At 37.2% G+C, this 15,514-nt stretch overlaps 2 protein-coding genes across 2 annotated transcripts; both read left to right on the forward strand.

The window, feature by feature from the left end:
• Positions 1–5,316: 5,316 nt before the first annotated feature.
• Positions 5,317–9,510, forward strand: LOC148583216 (putative LRR receptor-like serine/threonine-protein kinase At3g47570). The gene is made up of 4 exons (XM_088511020.1): positions 5,317–5,751; positions 5,953–6,028; positions 7,683–8,251; positions 9,149–9,510. The coding sequence occupies exons 1-4, from the start codon at positions 5,331–5,333 to the stop codon at positions 9,508–9,510; spliced, it is 1,428 nt and encodes a 475-aa protein (XP_088367146.1). The 5' UTR covers positions 5,317–5,330.
• Positions 9,511–9,662: 152 nt separating this feature from the next.
• LOC148583217 (uncharacterized) lies at positions 9,663–15,195 on the forward strand. The gene is made up of 5 exons (XM_088511021.1): positions 9,663–10,568; positions 11,224–11,686; positions 11,828–12,286; positions 13,598–14,937; positions 15,022–15,195. Exons 1-5 carry the CDS (start codon positions 9,663–9,665, stop codon positions 15,193–15,195), a joined length of 3,342 nt encoding a protein of 1,113 aa, XP_088367147.1.
• Positions 15,196–15,514: the final 319 nt, after the last annotated feature.

A 15,514-nucleotide genomic window follows, 5' to 3' on the forward strand; every position in this document is an offset into this window, starting at 1 on the left:
GAGGGATTTCTGACTAATGAACAGAGGAAAACAGATTGCCTGAATTCATCAAATGTCTTGCTGAATTTTTTTCATTCTCTTGATCTTCCGCAACCTGGCTCTGATACCACTGTTGGATTCTGAAGAATCGTAGGATCTTGTATAATTAATCTCAGGAAGGATTTCTCCCGTTAGGGTGGAAATCCTGTGGAGATCAAAAGAACTTGAAGAACACTCAATCTCACGTACGTAAAACTAACGTACGTATATTGAGATTGTAGGAATTATATTTGTGTTTTCCTGTGACTCTATTTATAGAGTCTCAACTCAACTCTTCACCAAGAGTTGTGTCTCTTGACCGGTTACCTCCACGGGAAGTTATATTACCTTCCTGTATATTTATACAATCTAGTGTGGGGATGACCACACTTATAATAGTGTGATCACCCTATGCACCTTCATAAATCTCTTCTCGTCCTGTGGAAAAATGATCCAAGATAAATTTTGATACAGTGGTTAGAGATTCTTTCACTGCGCAAGGTGCAGTTTGCTGCGACTCCAATGAGAAAATCATCAAGGCTCTCTCTCAGATCAGCCCTTTGTATGATGTCACCTATGGTGAGGCCTCGACGGCTTCTCTAGTCGTCTCTTCGGCAATTTCTATGCAGTTTTCTGGCTTCATTTTGAAAGGTGATTTTCAAATAGTAGTGATTAAAGCGCTCCAACACACTTTTATTGTACAAGTCTGGAAGATTGCGGATCTCATCTCAGACTCCATTGCTACTATCCTTTTATCATCTTCCTGGGAAGGCTAAAAAAGTTCATAGATCGTAGTGTTAACTCATGCGCTCATCATGGCTTATTAGGCTGCAGACTAGATCATTTTGACTGCATTTTCACTCATTTACCTCATTCTCCTTCTTTTCCCACTTGTAGTGATAAAGACACACATCCCTTTCTTTAGTTTTTGTTTTTCTTTCCGTTTGTTCTATTTTTAAGGAAACAAACTGGGTGCATTTGTAGTTTTTTTTTAAAAAAAACCCAAGTCAAAGCACTTATAATAAGCAAATGAGCGTAGAATAGAAGCATAACTTAATGAAGCTCCAAGATGTATTTCTTCATTGTCATCATCTCCCTTTGCAGAATTACTTGGTGCTTAGACTTCCCAATCGCAATGCCAATTGTTGAAGAGCAACATGCGTGGCTTTTTGATTCCAAGTGACACTAAGAATTGTTTAAGAGGGAAAAAAACCCACAACTTCAACTCATATGAATTTCTTTTGAATTTCCACTTGTAGAAAAGAAGAGTAAAGTCTTCTGCGCACTAAGCCTGAGCTAATAAACGATAGATATTGAAGATCTCCCACCCCCCCAAAAAAAAAGAAGAAGAAGAAGGTATTCAACTCATATGAATTTCTTTTGAATTTCCACTTATGCAAAAGAAGAGTAATGTCTTCTGCGCACTAAGCCTGAGCTAATAAACGAAAGATATTGAAGATCCTCCCACCCCCCAAACCCCCCCCCCCCCCCCCCCCCCCAAAAAAAAAGAAGGAAGGAGGGTTGTTGCTCATCCCTTCTCTCTCAACTACAACTCTTCTTCTTCCCCATTTCCACTTTGTTATTATTATTATTATTTTTATTTCCTTAGTTAGGGTTGGTAGAGGTTAGATTTATCAAAAACTTACGATCTTTGGCTTTGATTTTATGTAACAAAACTACACCGATAGCACCATTTTAGCTTTTCTTTGTAAAATTTTTTTGGTCTACCAGAAATTTCAGATAAGAATATAGACCTAAATAATATTTGATTTTGATAGTTTTTATAGTCTCCCAAGCCGAGCTACGATATCCACATAGTCTATCATGAGCAGTTATAATCAGTTTCGTGGGCTTGAATTCCAAAAGGAGCTGAAGTTAGATTGCTATTGAGATAAAATTTTCTTTGGATTATGTAATTTTCCGATTGTTTGTATTCTGTTCTTATGTGCAATGGAACGCTGGGCCCAAAACATTAATTTTTTTATCCCCAGGCCTTCTTTTTTATAAAATATATATGGGCGATCAGTTTAAAATACAATGGTTCACTTCCACTATAAAAGCAGCTCAACACCAATTCTTATTCCCAGGCCTGCCTTTTTTTTTTTTAGGTGTTTGGTCTTTTGTTTTCTATAGAACCAAAGCCTTGTCTTTTGTGTTTGTCTTGTATTGTAACTTTTTTTTTTTTGGGTAAATATATTATAATTTTACAAGTCAACCCGTCAAAACTAAAAAATTGCTAAGGTTTTTTTTTTTTTTTTCTTGAATTTTTATTCACTGGGTCAATTGAAATGCCAATAAAATTTATACCGTTAGATTTTTTCCAAAAGAGTTAACAACCATTAGTCTCATTGAAACGGTGGGTTTTAGTGTATTGTCATTAGTCAAAATTTTTTATCCTACATCAAAATTCACCATTTTTATTGGTGCCAAGGTGAGTTTTGGGGGCTCTTTTCCCCAACACAATGCTCCTTTCCCGAAAATTCGATTTGAGGAACTATGAGACATACACCTGTCTGTATAGATATATAAAATTGCTATATGTCATGGCGGCCAATGGCCATTGAAGGCGATTCAGCGACGCTATCGCACCATAATTCAATCATTTCCACCAAAATTAAACTTTAAATTTAAATTTTAATCTAAATTAAATTGAGGTTAACGAGAGATTCCCTTCTGATTTGATAACATGGATACCTGTCAGTGTTTTGCCATCATTCGGTGTTCAGTGCTGACTCTGTGCTGTTCCCCGTCGTCGTCGTCCCTGGTTTCTCCGATTGCACGATTTTTTTCTTGTTTTGAGTTGTGCTGTGCGTACTCTCCGTTACTCTTGCCGTTTGGTATTTTCGGGTAGGAGCAGTGTTGGGGAAGTGAATCCTCAAAACTCACTGTTTTGGCATCGGCCAAAACTGTGAGTTTTGATCTAACGTGTCCATTGTGGACACGTAGAATAAAAAATTTTGATTGATGGCAGTACACTAAAAAAACGCACCACTTCAATGAGACTAATGGCCATTAACCCTTTTGAAAAAAATTTAACGGTAAAAATTTTATTGGCATTTTGATTGACTAGAGAGTAAAAATTCAAAAAAAATAAAAAAAACTTTTTAAGCTTTGGCGAATAAACTGAGGGACTTATAATATATTTATCATTTTTTTTGATAGTGGCATATTTAATTAAAACGGTGTGCTGATGTGAAAGAAAGGTGACACAAGCATGCAGAAGGAAATTGAGATCCCCAGCTATTCTTCAAGTATTGCCCATAATTTTTTATTTTTTTTTATTTTTTTATTTTATTTTTTTAAATCCTGACCACTCATTTTCATCCAACAGCCACAAACTTGCCACGTGCCTCACACAATATAAAATAATAAAATATTATTTAAATTTTAATAATAAATATAAAATAAAATACTAAAATAATAAAATAATCTCACCATAAATCAAAATTTATGGGTTTGGCCCTAGGGGGTGGCGTCGGCCACCCCCTAGGCTGAGCTGGGGTGGCCAGCCACCCCCTAGGGGGAGAATGGGGGTGGCCGAACCACCCTATTTTATTTTTTTAATTATCTTATTTTTTAATAAATTAATTTATTATTTTATTTTATTTTTATTTTTAAATTTTAAATAATATTTTATTATTTTATATTGGATGGGACATGTTTGTGGCGATTGGATGAAAATGAGTGGCCAGGATTTAAAAAAAAAATCCATGGGCAATTCTTGAAGAATAGCCAGGGATCTCAATCCTAGAGAAGGATGTGGCACCTTCCGTTGAATTTTCAAGAATTTTCTTGGGAGGAAATATAATTATAATATATAAGGGAAACTTTTATCACTTTTGGGATATCTCTTTCAAAATTTTAAATTTATTTAATTTAGTATATCAAACTTTAAAAAAGTTGTAATGCCAACCATCCGATAAGAACTTTTCTAAAAACTAAGGGAGAGGTGGAAAATCCCCAAAATACACTTGTATTTTTTTATTTTTTATTTTTAAAAATTATTTGTAATTTTGTAATTCCATAAGTTTATAGGGTATAACGGTCCCCAAACTCTAACAAGAGGAGTGTGATTGCAAATTTTTTAAAGTTCATGCATTAAGTTGAGAATGTTTGAACTTTGAAAAATAAATTATGAAAATAAAGACAATTCATGAAAGTTAAGTGAAGTTTCCCAAATAAATTTCAAGTTGAACGTGAGCCTTGCTAAATAACCATGAGACTCCAAATTGAACTAAATTTTTAGTTGTCAATAATAAAGTTTGATCCACATTTCATCTTCTTCTTCCTCTGTTTTCTGCATATTGAATTCTGTTATTGTATCAGAGCCATTAGAGCTCCTCTGAAATTTTCGTTCATTTGTTCACCGAAGTGTTTTTTGGGACCTCCAAGTTATACTTAAAAATTTCAGTATTTCTTCTTTCTCTCTCGTTATCATAATCATCAACATCGTGGTGGTACTCACTAGCATTATATTATTATTGATTATAGCTGTTATTGTTGACGTTATCATAATCGTCAACATCGTGGTCGTCTTTACCAGCATGATTATTCCTATTGCTTATAGCACCAGCGAAGAGTATCATGACCAAATCCATTATTCATTATAACTATTATTGTTGTAATTATTATAGTAGAGAAGTGCTATTTTCATATAATGCTTTAAATCTCTCATCCATCTCAATTTATCTTTTGTACAAATCAACCTATTGAGTTTTACAGATGATCCAATGATTGATTTGAACAAAAAATGAATGAAAAATGCATCACAGAATATGAAAGAACGTATCTCGTTATAAACTTATAGTATGACCAAATCTAAGGTGGCCTCGATCATGTCATTAATTAGTATTAAATTTCTATGCGTGGCTTGCGTTGCATAGCCTGAATATACCCTGTACATGTCTATTTGCTGGTGGAGAGGCCCTCTTGCCTTGCCTTGCATGAGCTACGAATTGTGAAGAGAGGCTCCATACAATGCCAATTGTTGAATAGGAATATGTGTAGCTTTTAGACTTGCAAGTGGCATTGCGATTTGTTTAAGAGGAAAAACCCCACAACTTCAACTCATACGACAATTTCCACTCATATAGAAGAATAGTAATTAAAGCCTTGAGCGCACTGGAACTCGATCCCCTCAAGATTGAGTTTCTTCTCTTGGTGCCAACCAAATGATCACCAAAATCTGGGCGATAAGATTACAATGCAATGCTTCACTTCAACTATAAAAGCCGCTTAACACTCATTCTTATCTCCACAACTTCTTTTCTTATAAACTCCAGCCCTTCTGTCTCTCTCTCTCTTGCACAGACATGATGCTAATAGAAAGGCCATCAGTTCTCCTACTCTTGGGATTTCTGTTAGTGCAGTCATGCATGCTTCAGTTGGCCCAATCCTCCACCAACTTTACCGACCAATTAGCTCTCATTGCCTTCAATTCCAAAATTAGTTCTGGCCCAAACAAAACTGTCTTGGCTGGTAACTGGTCCATAACTACAAACTTCTGCAACTGGATTGGGGTCTCATGTAGCCGACGCAGGCAAAGAGTCACTGCTTTAAATCTTTCCTACATGGGCCTCCAAGGCACCATTTCTCCTCGCATTGGAAACCTCTCATTCCTGGTCTCACTTGATCTTTCTAACAACAGCTTCTTTGGTTTTCTGCCCAATGAGATCAGTCGCCTACATCGGTTGAGAATACTCCGACTGTCATCCAACCAATTTGAAGGTAATATCCCTCCAACTTTGCATAATTGTCAGAATCTTCGAGAAATGCATCTAAAGAGTAACCATCTTACTGGTACAATTCCATCATCTCTCAGCAATATGTCATCATTAGAGGTCTTGAGATTGCAATACAACAATCTCATTGGTCCATTTCCTCTTGTGGTCTTTAACATATCCTCTCTAACCAAAATTGGTCTTTCCAAAAATTACATCTCAGGAACTCTTCCAATGGATCTCTGCAGCCACTGTCCTAAACTTCAAGGGCTTTATCTTTCATACGATGAATTCATTGGCCGACTCCCTTCACAAATGAATTACTGTAAAGAGCTTGTAGAGTTATCCCTATCATACAATAAATTTGATGGGAGTATTCCAGAAAGTTTTGGGAGTTTAGAAAAGCTTGAATTCCTAGCTCTTGGAGGTAACAACTTAACCGGTAATATACCTCCCACCATTAGTAACTTGTCGAGGTTATCTACATTAGGCATTGAGAATAACAATATTAAAGGAAGCATTCCCAGTGATTTATGGTATCTTCCAAATCTGTCGATATTGAATTTTGAATTCAATTGTCTCACAGGGCAATCCCCCAAAACCTTTTCAACACTTCCTCTCTGCAACAAATCTCCGTGCTATATAATTCATTATCTGGCAATCTTCCATCAAATTTTGGATTTTCTTGCCCTAATCTTGAATATCTATATTTTGCTGTCAACAAATTTAGTGGTCCCATCCCATCGTATCTTTCAAATTGTTCCAAGCTCGTCCTAATAGAGTTTAGTTCAAACATACTCTCTGGACCAATACCAAAAAGTCTAGGACAGTTAAAATACCTCCGAATACTTTATCTGGATGACAATCAGCTAACAGGAGAGTTTGAAAATCAAGAGCTTACTTTCCTTTCATCTTTATCTAATTGCAGAGTTTTAGAATCCCTATCCATATCCCAAAATCCCTTGGATATTGCTCTTTCGGATTCTATAGGAAACTTTTCCACCACCCTTCACTCCATTGTTCTATTCCGAAGTAAATAAGGGGTCATATTCCTAAAAGAATAGGTTCCTTGAAAGGCTTGACTTGGCTTGATTTGGGCATTAACAACTTGACTGGAAACGTACCATCCACAATTGGGGGATTAGAGGGGTTACAACGATTATATATTGATGAGAATAAAATTGAAGGATTCATTCCAGAAGACATATGCCAGCTAAAGAACTTAGGCGAGTTAGATCTCTCATATAACAAAATCTCTGGATCCATTCCAAATTGCATTTCAAACCTCAAGCTTGTGCAAATGCTATACATGAGTTCTAATAAGCTGGAATCACCAATACCATTAAATTTATGGAGTCTTGAGAATCTATTGTTTTTGGACCTATCATCAAATTTCCTTGAGGGATATTTGTCTCCAAACATGACAAAATCAGATGCTATTGAATATGTAAATTTATCTCATAATCAAATTACAGGAAATATTCCAAGCATCATTGGAGCTTTTGAAAGCCTAAATTATCTTGACTTTTCAAGGAACTTATTTCAAGGAGAAATTCCAAAATCTTTTGGAGACTTGAAAGGATTAGATGTCTTAAATCTCTCTTACAATGATCTATTCGGTGTAATTCCCAAGGCTCTTGAGGCACTTTCACATCTCAAGTCTTTGAATGTGTCTTTCAACAAGCTTTCAGGAGAGATACCATCTAGTGGGCTTTTTGCAAACTTCACAGCTAAATCATTTTCAGGAAATAGAGCGCTTTGTGGGAATCCAATTTTTGGAGTCCCACCTTGTCCAAGCCCAAGCTCCAAAGGATCAAAGGTGAAACAAAGTCTGCTCAAAAATCTTCTTCCTATCATTGTTTCAGTTAAATTTTGTCTAGCATTGGTCTATATGTTGAGAAGACATCGGAAAAGTAAAATAAAGCTTCCAAGTTTATTTAATACATTCTCTTTATTGGAGCATAGAATGATATCATATCAAGAGCTTTGCCAAGGGACAAATAACTTTTCTGAAGGCAGCTTGCTTGGAGTTGGAGGTTTTGGTTCTGTGTACAAAGGGATGCTATTTGATGAGACAATTGTTGCTATTAAAGTTCTAAATTTGCAATTGTCGGGTGCTTTCAAAAGTTTCGATGCTGAATGCAAGGTCTTACAAACAATTCGACATAGAAATCTTGTTAAGGTCATAAGTACCTGCTCCAACTCCGAGTTCAGAGCTTTAGTTCTACAATACATGTCAAACGGTAGCCTTGAAATGTGGTTATACTCTTATAACTATTGCTTGAATCTTCTTCAAAGAGTAAACATTATGGTTGATGTTGCATCTGCATTAGACTATCTCCACCACGGTCTATCAGAATCAGTGGTGCATTGTGATTTGAAGCCTATCAATATCCTTCTAAATGAGGACATGGTTGCACATGTGGGTGACTTTGGCATTGCGAAGATTTTGGTCGAAAAAATGGATACTACACAAACCAAAACTCTTGGTACACTTGGCTACATCGCTCCAGGTACATGAATTCACCTCTACTTATTTTATTATTAAGAGGCTATCTAATAGTGGCTAATATCAAGAACAACAATATATAGTTGTTAGTTTTAAGAATATCAATGTGGATGTCAATTTTCCAAAATCTAATTTTATATTGGTCTTAGATTCATATGAATATATACTAATGATAAAAATTACACAAACTATGATTGCTTAGTCGGCAGATAATTAATTATCTATACCTCTTATTTATTGATTACTACTTACTATAAAATATGCTAAAAAATATACTTACACCAAAGACAATTATATGGACAAAAATTTCTTCCAAACCGGTCTGGAAGAAATAACCTTCAACCCACATAAAATGGTGCCAAGTGTCTAAGCATTTATTGTGCACATTAAAGTTTGAAGGTCATTAATAGCCGTTGATATAACTAAGGTTAACTTTTTAAATCTCTTGGTTAAACGTAGACTAACAGTTTTTTAAGAAAAGATAAAACTAACGTTAAATAATCAAGACCTAACGTCTACTTAGAAAAAAAAAAAAGAAAAAAAAAAGGAGGTTAGATGATCGATTTGTGTTTAACTTTGACCATGTAATGATATTTTTATTTATGTAAAAAATTATCCAAAAAAAGAAAAAAGAACACTCACCTAACAATTATTCTAAACAACAAAGGTCCTCAAATCAAGTTTGTAGATCGACTTATTGCTTAGAAAAAGAAAAAGAAAAAAGAAAGTATGTAGACTTATTAAAATTTGTTCATAGCATATTACAATTCTTCTTTAAGGATCGAAGTTTAATTGCTATATATATACATTTTATTCTTGGCTGAGATATATGGATAATTTTTTTAAAAAAAATTAAAATTTCTAACTTAATGTCCTTTTGTACAATTGTGAGTGTGGATAGAGTTTGGTTCCGGAGGAAAAGTCTCCATCAAAGGCGATGTTTATAGTTACGGTATAACATTGTTGGAGATGATTACAAGGAAGAAACCTACCGACAACATGTTTGAAGGAGAATTGACTATGAGGCAATGGATAAATGCATCACTTCCTAACAAAATGATGGAAGTTGTGGGTGATGGTTTATTGAGAACAGAAAACGGAAGAGATGTAACTATCATGCAAAGTGTTCTTTCATCCATCATGGAATTAGGCTTAAAGTGTTCTGAAGAGTTACCAGATGAAAGAATCAATATCAAAGATGTGCTTGCGAAACTTCAAAAAATTAAGCTTACACTCTTTGAAAGCAGAAATGGGGGTACATGATATCTTTGATCTAGGTTTAACAAGTGGTACTCTCTCGTTTTTCAGCGTGAACAGTTCTCTGTTTTCCGCGTGAACAGTTCCACTTTCTCTCTCGTTTTTTCCGCTCTCTTCGTAGAGTATCTCTTCTTGCTTCCTGTTTTTCCATCTTAGACATGGAGAATACTATCCCTGACTTAGTAGATTTGATCAACCATACTGCAGCTCTTGGTTGGTCTGATATTCCACCAACTCTGACTATTCCCACTGCAATTCCTGGTCCGTCCCCTTCTTTTATGCTCGTGGGTAAGATTCTCTCGTCCCAACCTCTCTCAAAAATTATTATCAAGAATAATCTCTTGCAAGCCTGGAAATTTTTGAAGTCCCTAGTTTCTGAAGATAAAGGGGATAATATGATGGTTTTTACGTTTGAAAATTTGGATGAGCTTAACAGAGTGTTGGATTATTCTCCGTGGAACATCAAAGGGTCTCCTCTTTTTCTTAAGAGGTGGTCTGAGGAGGATGCTATTGAAGATTTGGATTTTACCAAGGCTGCTTATTGGGTGCAAATTCACAATCTTCCGTTAGAGCTGATGACGGTTGAAAATGCAAGGAATATTGGTGCAAGTCTTGGAGAGTTGTTGGAAGTTGATACTTTCGAAAATCTCAAACCTGCTAGGAAAGGTTTTCTTCGGTTTAGGGTGGTTATTAATCTTTTGAATCCCCTCACTCCAGGCTTCACTCATCATAGGCCTCCAAAGGCTCCGCTCTGGATCCAATATATGTATGAAAGGCTTTCTGATTATTGTTACACTTGTGGAAGAGTAGGTCATCTTTCTTATGTATGTACTGTTGAACCTCGTCCCCCTGATCATGGGAGGTATGGTGACAAGTTAAAGGCTAGTTCTCCAAAAGCTAGCAGGGTTGTTCAGCTTATGTTCAGCTTATTCAGCCAAGGAGTCGGATTTCTAATGCCCTTGCCATGGTTTCAGTTCATGAAAGGTCCTTCCCTAACTCAACTCAGTCGAGCTTTTCCAACTCAACTCAGCCGATTTCTCCGATATTTTCTCCCAGCTCCCCAGGTATCAGTCCCATCCCTTTGAAATCGGCTGTTACTGCTTCTGCATTAATAGAAAAGTCTTCATTTGTCAACAATCAGCTGCACCACATTAACTCCTCTTTATTGCTTACCAATATTGAGAAGTTAAACTCACTCAAACTTCACTTCCCAAATAATACGTGGTCTGACTTTCTCGATTCCTCCTCTAGTTCTTTATTGGCTACTCCTAACTCCAAGTTGGTTTCTGAGGAATTTAGTTCTACCCCAACTTTTTTACCAACTAACCTTTTTCTTACCTCCACGTGTCCTCTTGTTTCAAATAATCCTTCCACCTCCACGTTACCTCCTCCAAACAGCCCTTCTTCTAAGAAAAGGTTTCATCCTTATACTAAATCCCTTCCCACAAAAAAACCAAAAACAAATTTTCGGCTTTCCAGTAATATTATAGAAGATGAAGATGGTCAAGATGATTTTGTGCAGAGTGGTTCTGAGTTGTTCACGACAGCAGGGGTTGAAGGTTTTAACCTCCCCCCACCAGCCCAATGAAGATTTTGGCATGGAATTGTAGGGGGTTGGCCCGAGGCCCTACAATTCGAGCTCTTCGGGCTTTGATTAGAGCTCATCGTCCTGATCTTCTGTTTTTATCTGAGACTAAAGTGTTGTCTTCTCGGTTTCAGCCTTCTTTGTTTGGAATGGGTTTCTCAGCTTGGTTAGAAGTTCCTCCTTCTGGTATTCAAGGTGGTCTCTATATGGCTTGGAAGCAAGGTGTGGATATTGAACCTGTCCGTATTAATAAGAATTGTATTTCTTGTTTGGTTTTTTCTGATCCTTCTAGTAGTCCTTGGCTGTTATCTGGTGTGTATGCTCCTTATACCAGTTCAAGACGAAGTGAATTTTGGTCTTTTTTGTCAAATTTGGGGAACTCTTTTGGAGGTGCCTGGTTATTGTTGGGAGATTTTAACTCCATTTTGTCCTCTTCTGAGAAGAGTGGTGGCTGTGATTTTGGATCTTCTTCTCATGGCAATTTTGTTGATTTTGTTCATTCAAATGCTCTGGTGGATCTTGGCTTTGTGGGTAACAAGTTCACTTGGAGCAACTGTAGGATTGGTAGGGCGAATATCAGGGAGAGGCTTGACAGAGGTTTGGCTAATCAAAGTTGGGTCAATCTTTTCCCCAATTATTTGGTTAATCATTTCCCTGCTACTTAATCTGATCATTGTCCCATTTTGATCTCCACTGTTGGTAGTTATAGGAATATTCCTAAACCTTTCCGGTTTGAAGCCTTCTGGACTAGGGATCAGTCCAGTCATTCGGTTGTGGCGCAGGCTTGGTTGGCTGAGGTGGAGGGTTCTCCTGCTTTCTCTTTGAGTAGGAAGTGGAAAAGTACGAAGTGTGCTTTGAAATTTTGGAACCAGCATCATTTTGGGCATATTCAAGTCAGGATTAAAGCTCTGATGTCTGATATCAGTGTGATTCAATCTAGTCCTCACTCCTTTGTGAATGCGGAAAGAGAGAAAGGGTTGCAGAATGAGTTGCAGGAGCAACTTCTGAGGGAAGAAGTTCTTTGGAAGCAGAAGTCTAGAGAGTTGTGGCTTACTTGCACAGATCTCAACACCAAATTCTTTCATGCTTCTACTGTTTGTAGGCGAAGGTATAACTCTATCTCTTCCTTAAAGACTGCTGATGGTTCTATGCTGAGGGGAAGGGAGAATATTGGTAATTACTTGGTGCAGCATTTTAGTTCTATGTTCTCATCAACTATGCCTGTTTTAGATGCTAGTCTTAATAGTTTGGTTGACAAGGTTGTTACTGAGGAGGAGAATGTTGCCCTCTGTTTAATTCCTGATGAGAGTGAAATTTTCTTGGCTATTTCTGATTTGGGTTTGAATAAGGCCCCTGGTCCTGATGGTATGACAGGGTTGTTTTATAAGACTTATTGGCCCATTGTAAAAGTTAGTGTAGTGGATTCAGTTCAATCTTTTTTTAGGGGTGGTTTTTTGCTTAAAGAGTTCAACCATACTAATATAGCTCTCATCCCCAAGATTGATAATCCTTCTTTGGTGCATCATTTTAGGCCTATTAGTCTTACTAATTTCAATTATAAGATTATCTCCAAGATTCTTTCTAATAGGTTTAAACCTATCTTGCACAAGATTATTTCTCCTGTTCAGTCAGCTTTCCTTAAAGGTAGGTCTATTCATGATAATACCATTCTAGCTCATGAGTTATTTCATACCATGAAGCAAAAGAAGGGAAATGGTGGTTTAATGGCCTTGAAGCTTGATATGGAGAAAGCCTTTGATTCTATGGAATGGGAGTTTCTGTTAAAAATTCTTAAGCTTTTGGGGTTTCATCCTATTTGGATTCAATGGATTAGGCAATGTATTACTACCTCATCTTTCTCTATTCTTCTTGATGGTGCTCCTTTTGGCAAGTTTTTACCTTCTCGTGGTTTAAGGCAGGGAGATCCTCTATCTCCTTTCTTGTTTATTTTGGGTTCTGAAATTTTGTCTAGGCTGATTGTCAGAGAAGAAAACTTGGGGCTTCTTCAGGGTATTAAAATGGCAAGGATGTGCCCTCCTATCACTCACCTTTTGTTTGCTGATGATGTGATTATTTTTTCTAGGGCTAAGGCAAGTGAAGCTGGGGTGATTTTAAAGTGTCTTAACACTTATTCTTCTTGGTCAGGGCAGAATATTAATTTGTCCAAATCTGCCATTTTCTTTAGTAGAAATTGCAGCCCTACCATTAAAGATGCTGTCAATGGGATTCTTCACTTGGCCAGGCTGCCTTCTAGGGCCAAGTATTTAGGCATTCCGCTTTTAATGCATAGGAGGAAGAAGGATTCCTTTATTGAGCTTAAAGATCGTATTCTTGCTAGAATTTCAGGTTGGAAGGCCAAGCTCTTATCTCAGGCTGCAAGAACCACCTTGGTGAAATCTGTGGTAAACGCTATTCCAACCTATCTTATGTCCTTGTTTCTTCTTCCTAAGTCTTTATGTGTTTCTATAAATTCTAGTATTAGAAAGTTTTGGTGGGGATATCCACAGGACAAGAAGCATTGCTTATCTCTTCTTTCTTGGGATAATATTTGTAAACCGAAGTCCTTGGGTGGTTTAGGTATTCGGACTATGGAAGTTATTAATACTTCTCTTCTTGCTAGGATTGGTTGGAAGATGGCTTCTAATCAGCCTCTTCTTTGGGTTGATTCTCTCAGAGCCAAGTATTTGAAGCATGGGGTCTCTTTCTTGAATGCTCCTTCTAATGCTCTTTCTTCTTGGCTTTGGAAAGGGTTGTTAAAAAATAGGAAAGTTGTGGAGCAGGGAGCATGTATTTCCATTTCTAGTGGTCTTAATGTTGATATTTGGAATTCTCCTTGGATTCCTCTCATGCCTTTTTTTAAGCCTATTCCGAATGTTAACTTGGTGGGGCTCCCATCTTATGCGGTTGCTGATCTTATTTGCCCTATTAGGAGAATTTGGAATTTGTCCTTGCTGCAGGATCTTTTTGATCCCCTTACGGTGAACAGCATTCTTAGCATTCATTTGCCTGTTTGTGCTTCTTTTGATAAGTGGGTTTGGGCTCTATCTCCTTCAGGTAATTTCTCGGTGAAGTCAGCTCATGATCTTTCATTGTCTTTGGGGGGCAGGTTTCCTCCTCTTGCTACAGAAGCTTGGGTTTCTCTTTGGGGGTTAAAAATCCAAGCAAGGTTGAAACATTTGCTTTGGAAGGTTGCTTGGGATATTCTTCCTTCAAGGGCTAAGATTGGTAGGTTTGTGGTTAGTGAAGATCCAGATGCTTGGCTTTGCCCTTTCTGTAAAGGACCTTTGGAGACTTTATCTCACATTTTTTTGGAGTATGATTTGGCTAGAATTTTGTGGAGATCTTCCCCTTGGCCTATCTCTTTTTCGGCTTACTTCTCCTTGCCTATTTCGGATTGGGTTCTTGCTATTTTGTCCCCTGTGGATTCTTTTGGTATTCCTAAATCTGATGTTAGGAAATTTCAATTGTTTGTTGTTCTCATGTTGGATCATATTTGGAGGTGCAGGAACCTCTTAATTCATGAAGGTGTGCAGCCCTCTCCCATTAAAGCTATCCATCAAATTTCTTGTAGCTTCAATTATCATCTTGTGGCTTGGAATGATCTTGCTCTTCCTGCCTTGTGGAAGCCGCCAGCTGCTGGTTGGTTGAAAGGAAATTTTGATGTTGCAGTGAAGGGCTCTTTTGCTGTTGCAGCAGCTGTGATTAGTAATGAAAGGGGTGATATTGTTGGTGCAGCTACTCAGAAGCTCCTGTGTACAGATGTCCTTCAAGGTGAAGCTTTTGCAGCCTTGCTGGCTTCCCGTTTAGCCTCTTCTCTAGGTTGCAGTTTACTAGCCTTGGAAGGGGATGCTCTTCTAGTGGTTTTAGCTATTAACAATCCTTCCTTATTTTCCTCTTGGAACTTTGTTCATTGTATAGCTGATGTTAGTTTGGTTTTATCTTCCTTTCAAAGTTGGAATATTTTGAAAGTGTCTCGTAGTGCCAATTTTCGGGCACATGCTTTAGGTAAATGGGCCGCTTCCCATCTTGTTTTTGGAAGCATTCCCACAGGATCACCTATTCTCTCTTCCATCCGGATCAGAAGTGGGAAAGATCCTCCTCTGTAGCCCTTTCCTTATTCAATTAAAAAAAAAAAAAAAGTGGTATGCTTTATCTTTGTATGACTTTTCATGTTTAAATAAATGGCTTCGTGGAACATGATAGTGAAAAGCACAAAGTTGCTTATGGAATAAAGCTAATCTATTTGCCAGTTTAATTAGTACTTTTCTCCCGCTCACCAATTTAAAAACTTGAAGTTGCTGGCCATATAAAAGCTCCAAGTTTACCCTTTTAGCACGCAAACACTATATAAAAGTTCCATTGTTTGTAAAATAAAGAGGTAAGAAGAAAAGCTATCATATGAAAAAACGCAGCTATTTATATGAA

Source organism: Corylus avellana, chromosome 10 (genome assembly GCF_965113065.1).
Source record: "Corylus avellana chromosome 10, dhCorAvel1.hap1.2, whole genome shotgun sequence".
Classification (NCBI taxonomy): domain Eukaryota; kingdom Viridiplantae; phylum Streptophyta; class Magnoliopsida; order Fagales; family Betulaceae; genus Corylus; species Corylus avellana.

What these genes read in the sequence shown, in the direction of transcription:
- LOC148583216 (XM_088511020.1), top strand. Translation starts at nt 5,331, where the DNA reads ATGATGCTAATAGAAAGGCCATCAGTTCTCCTACTCTTGGGATTTCTG. An exon ending in CTTTATCTTTCATACGATGA is followed by an intron (nt 6,029 to 7,682) that starts ATTCATTGGCCG and finishes TTTATTTAATAC; the next exon opens with ATTCTCTTTATTGGAGCATA. An exon ending in ACTTGGCTACATCGCTCCAG is followed by an intron (nt 8,252 to 9,148) that starts GTACATGAATTC and finishes GAGTGTGGATAG; the next exon opens with AGTTTGGTTCCGGAGGAAAA.
- LOC148583217 (XM_088511021.1), top strand. Translation starts at nt 9,663, where the DNA reads ATGGAGAATACTATCCCTGACTTAGTAGATTTGATCAACCATACTGCA. An exon ending in CAGGGAGAGGCTTGACAGAG is followed by an intron (nt 11,687 to 11,827) that starts GTTTGGCTAATC and finishes TCCGGTTTGAAG; the next exon opens with CCTTCTGGACTAGGGATCAG. An exon ending in TACTAGCCTTGGAAGGGGAT is followed by an intron (nt 14,938 to 15,021) that starts GCTCTTCTAGTG and finishes GATGTTAGTTTG; the next exon opens with GTTTTATCTTCCTTTCAAAG.